Consider the following 21,424-nt stretch of genomic DNA (forward strand, 5'->3'; position numbering starts at 1 on the left):
AGGAGAGTGTGTTTTAATGAGCATTATAATGTATTTCAGTTCAGAAACAGTTTTATGTTACAAAGCATCTTCTGCTGGTAGATTGGAAAAAGTCGCACCAAAGTGACACTTCCACTTAAAATTTGGAATAAAATTTAGTGAGGGAAGCATAGATAAATCCATTTCAGTTAAATGGCTCTAAATTTGAGATGAGTATTACATTCTGGCTATGTGGTTTTTTTTTCCTATCTTAAAAAAACTACCTAAACCACATATGCCAGCAATTAAAAATGAGTTTGGGGGCCTGCTAAATCCCACATAGAAGACCTTGCCATTAGATGTCTAAGTCCCAGTTCCTATATAAAAATAAGTGGAAATGAGGGCACCTGGGTGGCTCAGTGGGTTAAAGCCTCTGTCTTCGGCTCAGGTTATGATCTCAGGGTCCTGGGATCGAGTCCCGCATTGGGCTCTCTGCTCAGCAGGGAGCCTGCTTCCCCCTCTCTCTCTGCCTGCCTCTCTGCCTACTTGTGACCTCACTTTCTATCAAATAAATAAATAAAATCTTTAAAAAAAATGGAAATGAAATAAAAACATTATAACACTAAATACATTCGTTAGATCCACATTAGGTGAAGCTAATTTAATATCCATCATCTCAAGTGCTTATAGAAAAGTTTCTCTACCGCATGCCTTAGAAACGAACTTGTAGGGACTTCTGGGGGGCTCAGTCAGTTAAGCATCTGCCTTTGGCTCGAGTGGTGATCCTGGGGTCCTGAGATGGAGCCCAAGCCCTGCGTGGGGTTCCCTGCTCAGCAGGGAGTCTGCTTCTCCCTCTCCCTCTGCTCCTCACCCCCCCCCCCCCGCCGTTCAGAGCTCTCTAAATAAATAAGTAGGGGTGCCTGGGTGGCTCAGTGGGTTAAAGCCTCTGCCTTCGGCTCAGGTCTTGATCCCAGGGTCCTGGGATCGAGCCCCGCATCGGGCTCTCTGCTCAGCAGGGAGCCTGCTTCCTTCTCTCTGCCTGCTTCTCTGCCTACTTGTGATCTCTGTCAAATAAATAAATAAAATATTTTTAAAATAAATAAATAAATAAATAAATAAATAAATAAAACTTTAAAAAAAAACAAAGAAAATGCTTGTATAGGCCCATCCTTTCTTCTTTCCCTCTGGATTCAAAGAAAGACTTGGTGGGTCCTCTTTTCAGACATTAATTTTACCTTGCTTTGGAAGGAAGCCACTTCCGTCCGTGCAGGGAACTGCTTCATCGGTGTTCTCTGGATGGTGGGCACTGTTACAACTTCCTATTTCCTTTGGGCACCTTCCCCTTAGCCTATAAGCCTCCTGACTTCATCCCATGCGTTAAGAACATTTTCTTGATTCTGCACTACCTTCCAGCCCTGCTCTTTCACTTTTCTTTCATTCTCAGACAACTTTCTTGAAACATTATCCATGTATGTGCCTATATATATCCCACTTTATTCCATAATTTATTTAAAACCATTATTCTTGGCAGAATAGGCTTTACTTAACATCTGTGCTTTTTTTTTTTTTTTTTTAAACTGGCATCTCTCAACCTACTGCTATCTGTTTCCTTTCCCCGTCATGCCATGGAAAATGCTGTCTCTGATGTTAGCAATGACTTTCTGTTTGTCAAATGAATACTTCTCATCTCATCCAGAATGTCTCTTCCCTTGGTTTCCAGGGCACCCATCTCTTCTAGTGGTCTTTTAGTTCCCTGTTTCTTCTCAGACTCCTTTAATGAATCCCATTTCTTTGTCCATTTTCGAAAACTGAAATATCCCAGATGGGGTTGCTTGTAACTCTTGGTTTATGACTGTAGCGTCACCACCACTTCCATGGTCACCCACATGATCTTATCAACTTTTATGGTTTTATTTCTCCTCTTAATACCCTTGTCCTTTCCCATGGAGAAACAAAACCAACTTTTTATCTTACAACCCAGTCCTTCATCATCAGTCCATGCCAGCCTCTTCATCTTAATGTTGCATTCTTCATTCGACAAATATTTGTTGAGCATCTACTATGTTTCAGACACCATTTGAAGTTCTACAATCCAACAGTGAACAGAACAGATTAAAAAACCTGACCTTCATGGAACTTATATTCTCCTAGCAACCTACAAGTGTTGTGTTATACTTCATTGCCATAGCAAATTTTTTATTTCTACATGAAAAAAGTCACTTCTCTTTCATGATTTTTGGCAAACTCTTATTCACCCTTGAGAATTCAGGTCAGATGTTACTTCTTTCAGGAAGATTCTCCCAACGTTCTGTATTTCTTCAAGAAGCCTTGTACATACCCTTTGTCATTTCTTCAGACCAAGATTTTCTGTTAAGTAATAGCAATGGAGTTGCCATTGTCTCCCTTTGGAATTTATCAAGAGAAGCCCCAAAAGACACACTGTACCTTCCAGACTGAAAGATCCCTGGCTTTAGTAAATTATACATGGACTGCTATCTCACCAAGTGGCCAGTGGGTCTCTAACTGTTAAGAGTCCACGTAATGATTTTCTGGCTGAGAGGACAAACAGATTTGCTCATGTGTATTGGGGAAAATTAACAGATTTAATATGCCATTCTAATGTGTTACAACTATGCTATTAGTCTAACTATAGTGAAGTTATAAAAATGAAAACAAATCCAGCAACATAATCACACTCTTCTTTTAACTTCTATTTGTCCATAAGCTAAGGATCATTCTTTTTTTTTTTTTTTTATCATGAAAAAATTGTATTTAGATTTAGCCAGCTGGACTCAGTTTAGATGATCCCAATTTTGTTGGCAACATCCAAAGCATCATAGTCAGGGGCCAGCCGAACGTATGCCTTCTTCTCTCCATCAGGCCTGATTAAGGTGTTGACCTTGGCTACATCAATGTCATAGAGCTTCTTCACAGCCTGTTTGATCTGGTGCTTATTGGCCTTGACATCCACAATGAACACAAGTGTGTTGTTGTCTTCTATTTTCTTCATGGCTGACTCAGTAGTCAGGGGGAACTTGATGATGGCATAGTGATCAAGCTTGTTTCTCCTGGGGGCGCTCTTTCGAGGGTATTTGGGTTGCCTTCGGAGACGCAGAGTCTTGGGTCGTCGGAACGTAGGTGATGTGCGGATCTTCTTTTTTTTGTGACTGTGGACGCCTTTCAGCACCGCTTTCTTGGCCTTCAAAGCCTTTGCTTTGGCTTCGGCTTTGGGAGGGGCAGGGGCTTCCTTCTTAGCTTTCGGCGCCATCTTCGTAAAAGGGCTAAGGATCATTCTTTTAACAAGATGCAAGACCACATTACTTAGACTTCTATACCTTTTAGCATTTCACAAATAGTTTCAAAGCTATTTGCTCTTATCAGAAGAGCTATTAAATTCATTAATTTGCTTGTCAGTTTTGTTTTGTTTTTTGTTTTTTTGTTTTTTTGTTTTGGAGCTACATAATTTCCAATAATCTACTTTAAAAATATATGATCTTTTCCCCTCCTTTTCTCCTCTGTGGATTTTCTCTTCTAGCAATGGTTCCTAACTGAAATGCATCTCATTCTATCCCCCTTCCCCGGGACTCCAGGGATGTATAGGAATATTTTCAGGTTACATTCTGAAAAAAAAAAAAAAAAAAAAAAAAAAAAAACCTCATGATCAGGGTTTGAAATACAACTCTTTTAAAATGTTACTTATAAAAACTGCATTACAGGCTCCACGGAGCCTTATCAGTCAACGGCTGGACCACCACCTGTGGTTCTCAACATAATCCAAATGACAGGCTTTCCTCTAGGGACCCTTGGAAGTTTTGCTCTGTTTTCTACAGAAGGGAAAAGATCGAGTAAGGGAAAGGAGACCGTGATGCCTTCAGGGGACAGGAAGGAGGATTTATGTCATCATAAATCAGTGAACATGAAAAAGGCTATTTGAAGACAGTTGCCAGTACCATACAGTGGAAGAAGTCACCATATTTGTCTAGTAAACCTTTAGGATATATGAAGGTGTTATTGTGCTTGTCTGATGGAATGAAATATCAGGAATCTGTTTCTTAGTTTCAATTTTAACTTCAAGAATGCATGACTTTAATTTCTATTTGTTATTAAGGCCATTTTTCTTTATCAGTTGTCATAATGAAGGGGTTCTTACTCACATCTAGTGCTAATGCTGAAACATCCCGCTTAGAGGGACAGGCACACACGTCCAAAAACATCCCATCCAAAATTCCAAGTAGTATTCAGTAGTATTCACATATTGTATTCAGATTAAAGTCTGCTTTATACTTTAAAATTTAAAGTACAGTTGGTCTTACTTTTTTTTTTTTAATATTTAAAATACAGTTGGTCTGTGGAATGGTTGATCCTGGCCTCATGACAGAATTTCTTAATTTAATAGAAAAAATTTATGCCAAATTAGCTTCCCCTAAGGCTCCAAAGAAAGCTTACTTCAACAAAGGTCTCTAAACTATAGGAGTTTATGAAAATTTTCATCTTTTATAAACATAATGACCCTTGTGAGGCATGTGTTTTAACATACTGAAAACCTGCCTAGGGAAGACACAAAAACAAGGCAAACAAGAAGACTTTTGAGACAGTCAGGCACATGGAAGGAAGGTCATACTTCTGGGATTTTCACAGAAAACTGTAGATGCCCAGAATCTGAGCTGGCATCAGAAGAAGAAGACATGCCAGTTACTCCGCTTTCTCTTTTTTTCCTCAGTAGAATGAATCACCCAAGATGCCCTTGAAAGTATCAATACTTTTTGATATTTTTGCATGAGAGCCTAGAATTTAAATTGATTCCTTCAGAAATTTGGGGAATGACTGATTATGAACAGTAATCAGAGTGACAGATGGAAAATGTGAACTTTAGTTCACATATGTAAATAATGTAAGTTATTTATAAATTTCATATTTACTAAAAAGTACTAGCAAAAGAAAGTTTTTAAAAACTTATTTTCACCTCTTATAAAATTCTTTTTTTTTTATAGGTTGGATGAATCTTTTTTTTTAATTTTTTAAATCATTTTTTTAATTTATTTTCAGCGTAACAGTATTCATTGTTTTTGTACCACACCCAGTGCTCCATGCAATCTGTGCCCTCTCTAACACCCACCACCTGGTTCCCCCAACTTCCCACCCTCTTATAAAATTCTTAAACAACATAAGTTCTCACAGAGAAATAAAACTTTGTTCCCACCAGAAGTGATCAGAAATTGTGCTTATAACTCCTGCCCTTTGAAAATATTATATTGTGCTATAAAGCTGGCTTTATATACCACACACAGTTGGATTTTAAATTGTCATTGTTATATCATAAAAGTAGCATTATACTTCAACTCCACAATATCTGAAAGTACTTTGATTCAAAACAGCACTTCAGGGGCACCCAGAGGGCTGCCAATTATACATCCAAATCTTGATTTCTGCTTAGGTCATGATCTTAGGGTCATGAGATCGAGCCCTGCATCAGGCTTCATGCTCAGTGGGGAGTCTGCTTGCCATTCTCTCTCTCTCTCTCTGTCCTCACCTCCCTCTCTAAAATAAATAAATCTTTAAAAAAAAAAAAAAAGCACTATCAAGTTTTGGGGAAAACTCTAGGTCATCAGGCATGGTCAAATTAGTCCTACTGTTATTTCCCTGAGACATACTTGAAGGTATTCTTTAACTTGGGAAATTAATAAGGACCAAAAAAAAAAAAGTATTGAATCAAATATAATATTGACTCAAATATATATAGTATACCAGCAGTTAATTTAAGCACACTTATTACAGTCATGTTCAATTAAATGGGTTTTTCTTTGTATCACCAATCCCTGTTTACGAGGTCAGTGGATCCCTTGGCCCAGAATGGTTCAGGGGCCCATGGTGTCCCCTGAATCTCTTTCTGGAATCTGAACTTTCATCTGATGCCCATGTCCACTTCTGCCAGAACCCAGGTTCCCTCTCTAATGAAGTTGGTGGTGGTCCCTGTTGATGTCCCCCTCTTTAGGTGGAGGTCTTGCAAGATAGGTTTACTCATAATGGGCCTGCTCTGTCACTGTCTCTTCCTATGAGGCACTCAGCTCCCTGATTCCCAAACAAGCATTACCATCAAAGAAGAAACTATTGTATCTCTTCTTAGCAGGGTGAGTCACAGCTGACTACTGCAGGCTCCCTGTCCTAATAGGATAATAGGGGTGCCTCGTCCTGACATAGCACAAGGCCACACCAGAATGCTGGCCTCTTTGCCATGAGGCTCAACCCATTTGCCAGAGTCTACCCAGCACCCAGTCTCTGGTTTCTTCTCCAGCTAGAGTGAAAGAAAACCCTCCAAAGCCTTGTTTCCTTCCAATGTGATGGTATAGGGCAGCCAGTAGAATTGTCAGGAGCAGAGGCCCTGAGCTCAGACTTATGACCTAACTTGACCTGTGGGATCTTAGACACGTTCCTTATGATCTGGAAAACTCAGTTTCCTCACCTGTAAAACATAAAACTACCATGTAAACCGTTTATCACAGTGCCTGACACAGAGGAGGTACTCAATAAATCTTGGCTAGTGTTAGACATGAGAGTCAAGCCCTCATTTGTCCTGTATTCTTCCTTAAGACTCAGGGAATGATTTGCAAAATGCAAAATGGTGGTGGTTTGTGGTTGAGAAACTACCAGACCCATTCTACTCAGGTGGGTCACATTCCAGCCTCCATTGATTCACATTGGCCAAAGGGTCCCCGGGGGTACAGCATTCCAGATGGCTCTTCTTCCTAGCAGATGCTTTTTTATAATTCAGTGTTTTAGGTAAATGAGTTTATGCAGAGTCTTTAGAAATGCATTATATCTGCCCTTCAGAAGTGTTTGCTCATAATGAAATAAATCATTGCTTCTGAATTTGCCATAGATCACAAAGGACTCAACTCCAGAGGCAGAAACATAAAGATGGTTTTCCTGTTGCATTTTTCTTTTTTGTACTGCAGGCATTATATTTAACAAGGAATGTGAGTTTCTTTCCTTCCCAAAGAATATGTTTCTATTTTTACTAAGTTTAAGTTAAATAAAGACTTCCCACATCTACTGATATTCCAAATAACATGTATGTTAAATGCAAACACTCAGAATTTCCAGGTTTTAAATCTTTTGCTTCTAAAAACGTTTCTAAAATGCTGATTAAAAGCATGGAGTCCCTGTTGTTGATCTTCTTCCAGCAGGCTGTAAGTCTTACAAAATAGCTTCCTAAGGAGCTTGCTTTGTTATCGTCCCATCTTGTTAGAACCTTGCTTACTGGCTCCCTAATACTAACTCACAAAGTTAAAGGATCACTGGCATTCTAGAGGTAGTTACTCAGAGCTATGTGTTAGTATCCTGAATGTGCTCAGAAATTCTGTTTCACTCCATCCCAGATTCATATTCTTTGTAACTCCCAATCCTAGGTGATTCTGATGCAGTTGGTCTAGAGGCCACAACTTTAGGAACAATAATCTAGGACAGGGGTCAACAAACTACGACCCACCATCTGCTTTTGTAGGCCTCTTGAGCTAAAAACAGGTTTTGAATTTTTTTCTGCCTCATTGAGATATAATTGTTATATACCACTGTGTAAGTTTAAGATGCACAATGTTGTGATTTTATGGATGTATAAACTACAAAGTAATTACTGCATTAAGGTTAGGTAACGTACAATTTTTGCATTTTTAAATGTTTAAAAATATCAAATGAAGAGTTCTATTTCTTGACATATGAAAATTACATGAAATTCAGATTTCATTGTCCATAAGAGTTTATTGGAACACAGTCACAGTCATTTGTTTCTGTACTGTCTGCGGCCACTTTCATGTTACAGTGGCTGAGTTGAGTCATTGCGACAAAAACCACATAGTCTCCAAAGTGTGAAATATTTACTCTCTGGCCCTTTACCAACAATGGGGGTATCCACAATGACTGATGATGCTCCTTATGGATTTTTTAAAAGTACCTGAGTCAGAAGTTGAGCAGTACTCCTGAGGCATTCTTTCCCTGGGTGACGGGAGAGAAGGGAAAGTACCAAATGAGAGGCAAAGGGAAGACTGTCCTGGCTTTCCACACAACATGAGAGAGAATATTCTATCTGCCTGTGAAGAGTACATCATTTCATTAATCAGATGGTATTAATGCACATGAACAACTGAGAAATAATAGAGAATGTACTTATTTAAAGTATAAATTCCATGATACAAATAAAAGCGAGAAGAGTTTCGGAGGGGAGACCCAAGATGGACAAAGATTTAAGGCTTAAAGGGTGGAGAATGGGAAAGAGGATTTCCCAGCTTGTACAGAGTTGTGAGCCATGGGAGCTTAGAGATGAGAACACCTAGGACCAGTTCAAGGAATTCCTTGGAGGGCAGTCCAACTGCAATGAATGTGCATGCCGAGAGGTAATTGGAGATAATGTTGGGTCAATGAAATAGAGCCAGATCCTGTAGGGTCTGGTTAGGATTAAGAAGAGTTAAGATTTGTTAAGATTTGTTCTGATGGGGAGTTAGGAACAAATGTAGATGCTTCATAAGGGAATTCTATGATGAACATGTGTTAGGAAAATGACTCTGGCAACAGTGTGGAATTAGATTCAGAAAAAGGGGGGAAAGGAGCTAAGAAGTCTATTTTTATTTTTAAATGAATATTCAGAGAGTTATACTTTTATAGCCCTTTTTACACCAACTGTACAAGAAAAGATTAGGAACACCAAAATTATGCAGAGAGGTGGAAGCCTTAAATAGACTTAGGCCCTAAACTTTTCTTAAAGATCTTTTTTAAGTCTCTCTTTTCAATAATACTATACCACAAAAATCTCCATAATCAAACTAAAGTATGATTTTAACCAGGCTTTTCCAGGCCCTTCAATTATTGGCGTTTGCATCTTCTTATTTACATCTTATTTACAGAAGACTCCGTTTTGTGGTCTCACTGCCTTATATAGATATCCAGTGAAATTCCTGTTCTGATGAAAGTATCATCCTGACCGTACATTTAGCTAACAGGTTTTTCCCCCCTTGAGAAGACATTTGTATGTTCATAAACCTCACAGAGGAAGACACAGACACACATACGCATACACACACACACACACACACACACACACACTCCTACGAACTTTTTTTTTTTTTTTAATTATTTCACCTGGCAGAAAAAGGTAGTTACACTTTATAATGGCAGCTCTTCAAAGGCAGACTGCAATATTACACAGTAGTTTAAGAGAAGAATTGCAATTTCAGCATTCGGAGGCATTCATGTAGGTAGCGGCAATTGCCCAAATTGGACTTTGGCCAGAAAATCCGATTTAACTAGGAAAAAGTCTCATTTGCTGCCAATGGCGTCAGATCACTAATGCGCGTGGATACGAAGTCCTAACTCCAAGCTGGTTTAGGGCTCAGGTATAAGGTTTCAGTAAGGACAGCGATGCCTTTTATTTTGTCTATAACCGATTACTTTGCCATTATACCGGAGTCTCCATGAGACTTTCTTGCTGCCCCTCTCTCTTTTTTTTATACATGTTGATGCTTTCCCTAGTTGTTCTCTGACATACAGTTAAATTGACAAATGCCTGGGGCTCAGGCAGGACCTCGCACTGGGCGACACTTGGGAGCACTGTTCCATACAATCTGTGAGCCTGACCCGTGGGTGTAGCTTGGAGTTCATTCCATGGACCCATATCGTTTAGAAACTGATGTCACCAGTGCTCAAAAAAGATAAGAAATTGAGAGTGAGCACTTAAAAAATCCTATAGCAAACTACTTTGAGAAATTTTATGTCTGTTGAATCAAATAATTGTTTTAAATTGGGTTTTATTTAAATTTTGTAGTTATTAGTTTTCTAAAGCGTCTTTACATTCTAAAACATTGGCTCTTAATGGATTAGAGATTTAAAGAAAAAAAAAACTAGTCTTATGCCAAAGATAATTTGAGAAGCACTGTCAGGTCTTAGACTATCTATCTTATGAACATAACCCCTGAAATTGTGCAGTGTGGCTGGCCACAGGCACAAAGACCTGCCATTGGACACTCAAAGGACTAAAAGACAAGTTTTAATTTACTTAGCAGTATTTTAATCACATGGAGGGAAGAAGACTAGGAAGAAATGAAGCCCTTGCCCAGAATGCTTCATAGATAGGAGTATACAGGAAGAAACTGGGCTCTCTCTGGCCAGCTCTTGTCAAACGTGGATTTGATTTTGAAGCAGTCTTACCCCAGGCAATCTTCAGGCTACTTTGCTTTTGGAATTGTGTCCTAAAGTAGCTTTGCTTCTAAAACTCTGGAGTGGAGAAAGATGAACATTGAAGCCAAACACATAGTAAATGCTCAAAAATGTTTTTTAATGAGTACAGCTTTTATAAATTAAATAGGGCGAGGCCTTCACTAGATGGCCATCCAGGTTGTTTCTATTGATGGTAACAAATAGAAGCATGGTGTTCTTAGCAATGGACTGACAGGCAAGCCTGCTTATGTGGATAAATAAAAACTTGAAATCTCAAATGGCAAGATTTCATATTTTTGATGGCTGAGTCATATTCCATTGTGTGTGTGTATGTTACACTTGGGAGCACTGTTACATACACACACAGAGCACATCTTCTCTATCCATTCATCTGTCAATGGACGTTTGGGCTCCATAGTTTGGCTCTTGTGGACACTGCTCCTATATGTTAACTACACTGAATTTGAATACAAATACTTTTTAAATTTTTTAATAATATTTTAAATAAAAATGTTAAAAATATCATTTTAATTAAAAAGAAAAAAAGTTGTGTATAAGAAAACACAAAATGCTAAAAGAGAAATACAAGATAATAAAAAAAAAAATCTAACAACAAAAACCAAACCTTGAAATCTCAGAAAATAAGCAGATTAGAATTCAGCATGAAAGATTAGCACAGCCTGACAACTGGCCTTTCGGTGAGTAGTTGGCACCAGGTGGTGGAGTAGTAGTGAAATATCCCAAAAATGGACTCCAAGGAAACAGTGCTCAGAAGTGCAGGCTGGCAGGTAATTTGCTTTGGGTATTTACTGGTCCTGGGCCAGTTGAGCTGCTTCTGAGTGCGTTGAAGTGGACAGTGAGAAGAAGGAGGGGAGGAACCAGTCCTAGAGGGGGATATCAGGCTGGGGTCACGAGAACACAATGGCATGACTGGCAGCCATGGGAATGCAAACCTCAGTGACAGGCCAAGAGGTAGTAAATTTCCAGAGACTCACACTCACCAAGAGGCTTTTCCTCTTTGGAATTTAGACTCTTGAAAGAAGGCAAAGTAGGAAAATTGTCTATTTTTTACAGATACACTTCTTACCCAAAAAAACATGTTCAATGAAATAAAGCCCAAAAAGAGCATTTTATAACTCACTCTATAAAATGTAAATGGTTATGAAGAATAACAAGTGGAGATCTTTCTTTCTGGTTGACACAACCTAATAACTCACCTCAGAAGTCATCTATGGGTTAAAAAAACCCCAAACAAATAAAAACAAAATATCTTTCCTTTTAACTATTCTGAGGACAGAATTATTTCTTTTGTTCCTACGTAAACCACACTGTTCATTGCTCCTGTACCCCAACCCCCAAGCATAAACATACCAACTGAGCAAACTTCCATTCCATGATGAAATCCATGTACTCTGCAGGAACTGAGAATGAGGAAGTATTAGCGTAACACTTGCCTTTGACTCAAGCAGTCTCCAGCTTTCCATGATTTTAATCCAAGGGATACTAAACGTACAGGAAAGCAATTGCTTCTCCAAGTCAAATGTACTGAGTCTTTGTAAGCTTAAAAGATGTGGGAGCAATTTGGTTTTAAAATAGTGTTCTAAGTGCCTGGAAAAAGCAGGGACTCTGATAAAAATAGATTAAATAGTAATGATGAATATAGAGGGGATATTTTATACTCACCCAGTCCCTTTCCAGTTATGGATTCAAAAATGCACAAGTTCTGTGCAAGGTAGCTACCGGATTTTATACCAAAAACTTCTCTGTTCTCAACATAATGCCAAAAAAGGGAGGGGGATATAAAATACCGGCCATAAATCACAAGAGAGACTAGTGGTATTAACACTAAATGGTGTTGGTGAAATAAATTATTTCATGGGGTCTTTATCAACATTTTGATGGTGAACTTTGATTACTTAGCATATTTATTAGTATCATTTTTTTCAATTAGTGGTTAGTAGTTCTTTTAATATTTGATAGTATATTTCTGATAATGTATTTTTAAAACCCTTGTTAATATTTCTTTAAAGTATCAGAACTTTTGCAAGTTTTTCTTCTCTTGGGGAGCCTGGATGGCTTAGTTAGTTAAGTGTCTGCCTTTGGTTTAGGTCATGATCCCAGGGTCTTGGGATCAATCTCCACGTCAGGCTCCTTGCTCAGCGGGGAGTCTGTTTCTCTCTCTGCCTCTCCCACAGCTTGTGCACACTCTCTCTCACTCACTCTCTCTCTCAAATAAATAAATTAAAGCTTAAAAAAAAACAAGGACAGAAAGTTATTCTCCTCTCTCCATTGGACCATTGGATTGCAGTACCACCACTTAAGACTTCCCTCTTTATAAGAACTTACAGAAAACAATTCCAATTTCCAGAAATCTCAAAGCTGACTCTTAAAAAAAAAGAAAGAAAGAAAGAAAGAAAGAAAGAAAGAAAGAAAGAAAGAAAGAAAGAAAGAAAGAAAAGACAAGACCAGACCGCACATCTCTGAGTGGTTCTCCAGACTTACAGGTCAAGTATGCGAGAGTGCTATTTTTTTTTTTTTTAATTCAGTGTAAAAGGCTCTTGAAAGTGGAGAGCATTTGACCAAAGGTGAAAGAACAAATGGTCTAGGGAACAGGATGAGAGTAGAGCATGCATGTTTTTCTAAACTTCTTAAAAGAAGAATGAGGTAATGCAACAAAATACAGGCTTAGGAGTCACAAGTCTTAAAAGATGAAAGCCCCTCACCCCCCTAGAGACTGCTGTGGATGAGGCAGAGAAGGGAGAGGGCCTTCTGGTTCACCTCCTTGACTGTCCAGGCAGTAATTAGGTGATTTATGATCTGCAGAAATATGGACATTTGTGTTGTTCAGGGTATTTGCCCCGATCTTGTTTCACAGGGTAGGCTTTTTTCCTTCTGGTTATTTTCTGATTATTTCTTCAACCCTGAGTAAGCTTTATGGGTTGAGGTTGCGTTTGATTTTTGCTTTTCATAAGCACTTTTCAATTAATCTTAATTGTCTGAATTTTTTTTTTAAGGTTTGAGGAATATCCAAGTTTTGAGTATCAATTCCCACTTTATCCAAGTAGACCCTCTTTTCTTTCTTTTCATATGTTAGTTCAGTAAGTGCCCCACAACAAAAGAAGCCTCATGTATTATGAAGTATAGAATGGCAAGACTCCACATTACACTACTGTTGGACTTCTTCTAACAATCAAACAAAGATATAGCATCACAGTGTCATATTGGCCATTTTCAACCTCACATTGTGTTTGTAGACAATAAAATAAAGAGTGATTAAGAGTACTGGGTTGAGGGGTGCCTGGGTCTGCGTTCGGCTCAGGTCGTGATCCCAGGTCCTGGGATTGAGACCCATGTCCCGGTCCCTGCTCAGCGGGAAGTCTGCTTCTCCTCTGCTCGTGTTCTCCCACTCTCTCTCAAACAAATACATAAATAAACCTTAAAAAAATAAAATAAAATAAATTATTGAGTGGAGAGCTAGGGTTAGAATCCCAGTTCTGCCTCTCAGTAACTATGTGGCTCCAGGAGTTTTGATCTCTCTGAATCTTCTCTTCTTCATTTGTAAAACAGAACAGTAAGACGACCTACCACACAGGGTTGTTGTAAAGATGAAACATCATAATGTGAACCAGTCAGCACCTTGTCTAGCACAGAGTAAGAACTCAGGAGATACGCTGTTGCTTGAAGATTTCCCGCTTTTCCTTATTTTGTGTTATTTCTCTCTGTAGAGCTAGTGAAGCTGGCAAGCTAGGAAACTTAATGATAGATTGTGTCTATGAGTTGAAACAGCTGCTGAAGAGAAAAAGAAATCAACAACGATTATTTGGCATCCATAGAACACATGGTGCATCTAATTTAAACCATCTAGGATTCGGGCATATTTCAGAGAAACACACTCATATAAGTAGACAACAGGATGTGTATACGCAACATGTGAATATTCAGCATGAACCTCCCTCCTCTCCCAAATATCCCGGGCTTTTGAAAAAGCTACATTTTGCATTTTTATTTTTTTAATTAAATGTATATTAACCATCATTTAAATCATTAGTAATCACATTCTATCTTCCACATCTTCCAGAAGATGTGGAAGATAGAATATCATTACAGTAAACAACCTGAGTTTTCCTTACACGTCCTTATAATTATCACATTGTTCACTGTGTATATATGCTTCTACTCTCTTGATTTCCTGTTCTTATTTTACTTTTTGGTCATGAGGTGAACCACACCCAGCTCCCTGTAACATCATGCTAAATAACTCTTTTCATTCCGATGAATGAATTTAGTTCTCTAACTAAACACTTCAGAGATCTTACAACAAGGAGAGAGGAGACAGTAAACTCTTTGGTAGATTTGGAAGGGTGAGAAAGAGGTCCCTGGGTATTTTGAGTAAATGGGGAAATCGGATAATGGGTGGAGTAGGGCTAATGGAGAATCATGGGGAGGCATCAGCCAGCCTGTTGAGGAAGCCATGGGAGAGGCCAGAAGAACAACGAGCAAGGAGTGCTAGGAGGACTGCTGACCTGTCTTAGGAATTTAAGTCTGATGGAACCATTGATAGGGGAGAGGACCATTCTGAGGACTGATAATGTAGTCAAGGTCAAGAACCAAGGAAGGCTTTTTAGACATTTCAAGAGATGCTCAAGCTCAGAGAAACAACATAGCAACATGTTAGAGTGACCCCCCCCCACCCCCCAAAATGTGCATGTTCAGTACAGGTCCAGTAGCACTAGAGAGGAGGGAGGACCAAATACAATATAGAGGTCATAACCTTAGCAGCTGCATCCATCTGCTGAGACCAGGGGTAAAAATCTCTATTTGACCCACAACAGTGCCTGGCATATCATCAAAGCTTAATAAACATTACTTCTCTAATATGACAGGGTGATAGGGCCAGCAAATGAAGATCTTGTCCCGGTTCTGCCATTAATTAGTTATGTGACCTCATGGCACATCTGTAAAATGAAAGGGTTAGAGAAAATGTTTGCTTTAGTTCATTGTAGTTCTAAAATTCTGCAGTTCTCTTTCTTTACAGTCTCATAGTCAAGTTACTTAAGCTAATGTGTGCTCCGTGCTGAAATATAATCTGGCTTTCCCTTGTTCTGATCTTCCATTGAAGGGAAATGAAGGACGTGAGCCATTAACAGCAAAATAATAAAATATTTTATTAACAATAATTCATGATAACTAACAATAAAAATAATTTTTAAAAACAGACAAAATATCAAACTATAGAGTTGTTTTTCATAATAAGTATCTTTGTAATTTATTTATTTGGCAAGTATTCATTAAATTCTTGAAAGTATCCATTAAAAACCTACTGATTTTATAGGCACTGGGGATGCAAAGATAAGTAGAATAGGACCACTACCTTTGAGAGACTTAATTCTAATTAGCAGTCTAGACTGTGACACCTGAGAGACCAGTGCCCTTATCTTACTGTACCCTCTGATCTGGCCTGATGGAGACCTAAGAACCCTTTGTCTTTCTGAGTTTGAATCCCAGCCTTGATGTGGTCCTTCTTGTTCTATATCCTTATCCCTAAAGTAAAAGTGTATAACTGTTTCTTGGGTTGTGTTGGGTAGCATTGGGATAAGACTTTAACTGGCTATTCTTAAATTGCTTTTATAATAAACCAATTTTACCATCTTTGAATTAAAACAAACAAACAAACAAAAACAAGTGCCCTGATGTATTCCAGGTGCTGTGATAGGGGTGCAGCCAGATGCCACTGAAGACACAGAGATAAGACTGGTCAATTCTAGGGCATCTGGGTAGCTCAGTGGGTTAAGTATCTGCCTTCAGCTCAGATCATGATATCGGGGTCCTGGGATTGAGTCCCATATCAAGACTCCCTGCTGCTTCTCCCTCTACCTCTGCTTGTGCTCTCTCACTCTCTTTCTTAAAGAAATAAAATCTTAAAAAAAAAAAAAAAAGACTGATCAATTCTAGCTGGAAGAGAGAGTATTAAGACCAAGAGAGGAGGTGGGCTAAGAGCTCAAAAGAAGTCATTTGTTGCCAGGGAGACAGGATGAGGAGGGAATTCCTGACAGAAGTAGGCATGGCGGACGGAGCAAACATAGAGTTGTCAAACATCCTGGGTATTCTGAGACCAAGAGTAGAGCGGGGCAGACGGAGCAAGGGATGTGAGGTGAGTCTCCATGAGCAAGGAGACTGCAGAGGCCGGCGGCTGGCTCATGGAGCAGCTTGCATGCTAAGGAGTTTGGACTTGGTTCTGCAGCAAATGGGACACCAGTATAGAAGTAAAGAGAAGTGATGTTCTCAGATTTATGCCTTAAAGGGATTTCTCTTTAAAAAATAAAAAAAGATTTCTCTAGCATCAATAGGAAAAAATGATCACAGAAGGCAAGAATAGAGGAAAGAAGTGACTAGTTAGTTAGAGGTTATTTACAGAATTGTAGGCAAGAGGTTATGAGGTTCTGGAGTTCTCAAGGCTCCATGAGGATGGAGAGAAGATGTCAGTACAAGAGACATCCAGGAGCTTGAACAACGGGACCGATGGAATGTGGGGGTGTGGAGAGCACAGATTTGCAGAGAGCCCCAGGTTTCTAGCCTGGAGCCTGGGCCCATCTATGGACTCAGGGTCTTTGGAAGGTGGAAGAAGCCATAGGGGAAAAGACTGCATTTATCATTGGGCGTGAGCCATGTATAATGGCCAGCGGAGCTACAGATGGACACTTGGGCTTGACCTGAGGAGAGGGATGGGCTGATCTGGAAGCACGTTTAGAAGTCGTAACCAACAGGAGAAGCCCTGGGGATAAATAAGCTCATCCCAGAGAGTGCATTGGTGAGCGGCAGGAAGGGGGCGAGGACAGAGGAAGGAGGTGTACCAGATTCAGCAAAATCAAGTAATACCTTTGTCTTAGCCAGGAAGCTATCCAGAGAGGCGATGCCGACTCTGCAGCAGTCATTTGGTAATATCTGCTTTAGGATGAAACAATAAATGAACAAGTGAGTGAAGGAGTAAGCGAGACGTGAAGGGAAGCTGGGGCGAGGGTGAAAACCACAGAGGTCGAGAACAGAAAGACAACACCTCAGATCATTCTCATGCAGATGGAAACTGAAGCCAGACAACGAAGGAGGACCCAAGAGAACAAGAGTAAAGTGAGAAAATGAGGTCTTAGGATTGAACCCTGATCTCATTAAAGAGGTACGTGCGGCAGGTTCTCCAGGCTTCTCTGTAAAGCGTTAGTCGTCACTGCTCAGAGCAGCCCATCCGCAGGCACAGTGGCTGGAGTCCCAGCTTGACCTTGATCCACACAGAAGGAAGGGAATGTTCCAGTTCCCTTCCAGTTCCAGTGCTACGTGTGGTAGCACATGAGGACAGAGGAGGCATGAAATATCGGCTGTGATGAGGTACCAGGTTCAGTAATGAGCAGGATGCCAGTGATGGGGACACACCTGTCAGGCTGTACGCTACTACCTCTTCCCACAAAGTTTGGTTCTTAACTGATTAATTCTACTTAGGAAGAATCTAGACATAGCCTGTCTAGTCCCAAGCTGAAGCTATGAGCCCCTTGGCACTAAGGGGGCTTCAGAAAGCAAACAGATTCACAGAGTTCCCAGGTGGGTCCAAGTGGCATCAACACGCTGTGTCATGCACAGGTGACAGAAGTTGACTGACACTTTTTCAAACCCTATTTATCTTTAGATAGTCAGTGAGATTGTTAGAAGCCTGAAGGCCTTCTTTTGTCACAGGCTTCTTCTTCTTCTTCTTTTTTTTTTTAAAGATTTATTTATTTTTTTAGAGCAAGAACACAAGAGCACAATGGGGGTGGGGCAGAGGGAGAGGGAGTCAGATGCAGACTTGGCACTGAGCATGGAGCCTGACCTGGGGCTCAGTCTTAGGACTTGAGATCACCACCCTGAGATCGTGACCTGAGCCTGAACTGAGAGTCGGACGCTACACCATTGTGGCACCCATTTCTTTTCTTAAGTGACTTACGATAATGGGAAATTACTCAAAAATAATCTGATGACTTATTGGAATTTAGTCCAACTGAAAAATAGGTATTGTGGGCTCACTGGGAGTTCATTGTTAACAATAAAGGTAGTTCTGCTGGTGCAAAATATGGTCCCTGCCTGCACTAATTTTCTTCAGATTAAAACCCCAACAACGTTTTATTTAGCTTAGAGGTCGATGAGTAGGAGGAGAGTGTAAGAGTGGATTTTCCCCCCTTCTCCGAAAGTGTCACCTCATTCGTGATGCTCACACGCATCTGACGGTTGGTCATCAGCTCTGTGATGATTTGCTGAGACACACTCTGTAAACGCATCTATAAAGCGAGGTTGGAAGGTCCCCGATGATGCCAACATGCTCTCAATCTATAATACATATGTCAGGGCCCGAGTGTGGCATATTGCTGACAGCCCAGGAGACTTCCCTTCATCCTGTCATCTGTGAAACAAGGTAATACAGGGACATTTTGGAAAACTTTAGAGTTCTGGAGGGCTTTGTTCTCTGCCCAGCACATCTGGCTCCTTTAGTCCCAGATGTCTGTGTCTATCCTCCTTTCCCCCCTTGTCCGCTTCTGGCCACGTGAGACTTCACAGGCTCTCTAACCATTCACTTTCTTTCCAACGCAGAACAGCACCTTGGGATGATGTTCCTTCTGGTGGGGTCTCTGAGGAGCAAATAAATACGTAATAGGTCCTGATGTGCCTAGAAACTCATCCTCTGCTCTTCCAGCACCCAGGGCCACGGGCCTCTAGGTGGGCACTGCCGCTGGCCACTTCTCTTCCACTGAATGTAAAACCTACAAGCAATACCTGAATTGAGATTGCAAGATTCTGGAAGAGCTTAAGACAAGATCAGAGCAGTTAACTAGCCTGCCAATTGCATAATAACCTGTCATCCTGCTCTGACAGACTGTTTGTGGGAAAGGAATTTTAGACTGGGAGCCAGAGAGGATGTAGGCTGAGTCCTGGTTCTGCCACCTCCTTCTTCCCTGCCTGTGGGCCAAACACCATCAGAGCCTGGGTTTCTGCTGTGAGATGTGCGTAGTCATTCCTTCCCCACCCTCTTCACAGGAATTTCACAAGGAACCCATAATAATATGCCCTCAAAGTGCTATTTAAATGATAAACTGCTAAATACATGGGAGATTTTCCTCAGAAAGAAATGAAAATTTTGAGTCTTGGTAAAAATGCATGTTGACATTCCTTTTATTCATTTGCCAAATATTTAGGAAGCACCTGCGATTGCTAGATACTGTGCCAGGAGATGGAGAATCAATAGTGAACAAAAATGCAGATATGATCCCTGCCATCTGGGAACTTCTTAGACTCATGCCAAAGAGAAAAAGTTATCACAAGAATTCATACCTTAACAAAGAAGTGGTCACAGCTGTGAACATGGGAAGAAAGGAGTGTTGAAGAGAGGTTCTTGGAGCCATGAGAACTTCTAATCATGGGATTTGGCTTAGAAAGGTCCAGAAAGCCTTCCCTAAAGAAGTCACCCTGGAACCAAGATCTAAACAGTAGACTGGAGTTAACTTGGTGATTCAGGCAGGAAAGCAGGTTCAAAGGCCTTGTGGTGAGCCGGAGCCCAGGGGGTTTGAAGGACTGAGAGAAGGTTTCTGACCCTGGAAAAGAGAAAGGAAGGTGGGTGGGCATCCAGAGCAAGGTGAGCCTAGAAAGATGGATGGGGAACAGATTAAGGTTCTCTAAAGGATTTTCATTTTGTTCTTACAAGCAGTAGGAAGCTGATTACAGGCATTTAAGTAGGGGAGCAACATGATCAGATTTATGCTCTGGAAAGATTTCTGTGACCACAGAGTGAAGGAACGGATGGAAAGAGGTTGATTGGCTATAGGGGCGCAGGCAGAGCCTGATGGTGGTTTGGACTCAGATGCATCATTGGAGATGAGAATGGAGGAATATTTAGGAAGTGATAACCACAAGACTTGAAATCAGTTTGAATTGCAATGGTACAAGTTATTGAGATTTGATATTGTACTTATTCTTGGACTCAGCAGTTAAAATCATGTCCCAGAGTAAATGGCAATATTTTCCTCATTAAGGCATTATGACAGATGAATTAGTTTTCCCCCCACTTGAATTTAATGACGATTTTCTTCCTCCAAGGCCTTTTTTTTTCAGTTTTATTGAAGTATAATTGACAAATAGAATTGTTCATTGTGATTTGATATACACAGTGAAAGGATCCCTGCCATCTAGTTAATTAACATATTCATAGTTGTTAACACTGAATTGCGTAATTTTAATTTGCTAAGAGAATAGAACTTCAATGTTCGTGCCACCCCCCAACCGCCAAAATGAACTACACTTGTCTAACACTGCGTAAGCACTGACACCACTGAGCACTCTTATATTTTCCCGTTAATACCATGACCCCATTTCATTTTTTATATATCTGTGAGAAAATAAATTAGCATGTTTACTTGAAACATGTAGCAAAATGACAAACCTAATACCTGCTGTAACTGCTGTGCCTTTGAAGTTTATCCCTGTCTTATTCATAACATTAATTGGAGAATTCTCCCATTAACTGAAGACACTTCACATGCTGTGCATTTTGAAAGGTCAAATCTGCGGAAGAATTTATTGTATTTCATTAAAGATGTCTCACTCAGCACTTACAATGATTAAAAAAAAAAAATAGTCTCCACTTTAAAGCAGAGTGGCAAATACATGGCCCACATGCCACCCTTCTGTCCTCCCAGTTCCATGTCTGGGATGCTAAATGATAAAGATGCCATTTCCTACTCAGCCTTTTGAGATTCGTCCTTGACACGGCACTCCTGGCAGTCAGTGGATCAAAGCTGGCATGAGAGTCAAAACTCATTTGCCATCCCCACTTTAACACAATGTAAATCCTTCATTCCCCAAAATTATCACTGTAAGTGCAAACTCATGTAGGTTTTCCTCCCGCCACAGATACAGTTTGCCTGTTTTTGTCTAAAAGATCTGCTACTTTGTATCTTGTCCAGTCACCTGATGATAGGCAGCTGTGGAGCTTTCCAGCAAACCCACAGAGTCCTGCCTTACACACCAGAGTCTCTCTTTTTTTTTTTAATTCAATTTATTTATTTGATAGACACAGATTGCAAGTAGTCAGAGAGGCAGGCAGGGAGAGAGGAGGAAGCAGGCTCCCAGCTGACCAGAGAGCCCGAAGTGGGGCTTGATCCCAGAACTCTGAGACCATGACCTGAGCCGAAGGCAGAGGCTTTAACCCACTGAGCCACCCAGGCGCCCCCACACTGGATCTCTTATCCTCTGA

The 21,424-nt window shown here is 40.3% G+C and overlaps 2 protein-coding genes across 8 annotated transcripts in view; one reads left to right on the forward strand and one right to left on the reverse strand.

The window, feature by feature from the left end:
• The window catches only part of MAGI2 (membrane associated guanylate kinase, WW and PDZ domain containing 2), a 1,351,061-nt gene that overhangs the window by 1,128,516 nt on the left and 201,121 nt on the right, over window positions 1-21,424 (forward strand). The gene's annotated exons all lie outside the window — the stretch shown is intronic.
• On the reverse strand, window positions 2,756-3,236 carry LOC116876880 (60S ribosomal protein L23a). The gene has a single exon (XM_032873268.1). The coding sequence runs from the start codon at window positions 3,224-3,226 to the stop codon at window positions 2,756-2,758; it is 471 nt and encodes a 156-aa protein (XP_032729159.1). The 5' UTR covers window positions 3,227-3,236.

Source organism: Lontra canadensis, unplaced genomic scaffold (assembly GCF_010015895.1).
Source record: "Lontra canadensis isolate GAN:19392208 unplaced genomic scaffold, GSC_riverotter_1.0 scaffold48, whole genome shotgun sequence".
Taxonomy (NCBI): Eukaryota; Metazoa; Chordata; class Mammalia; order Carnivora; family Mustelidae; genus Lontra; species Lontra canadensis.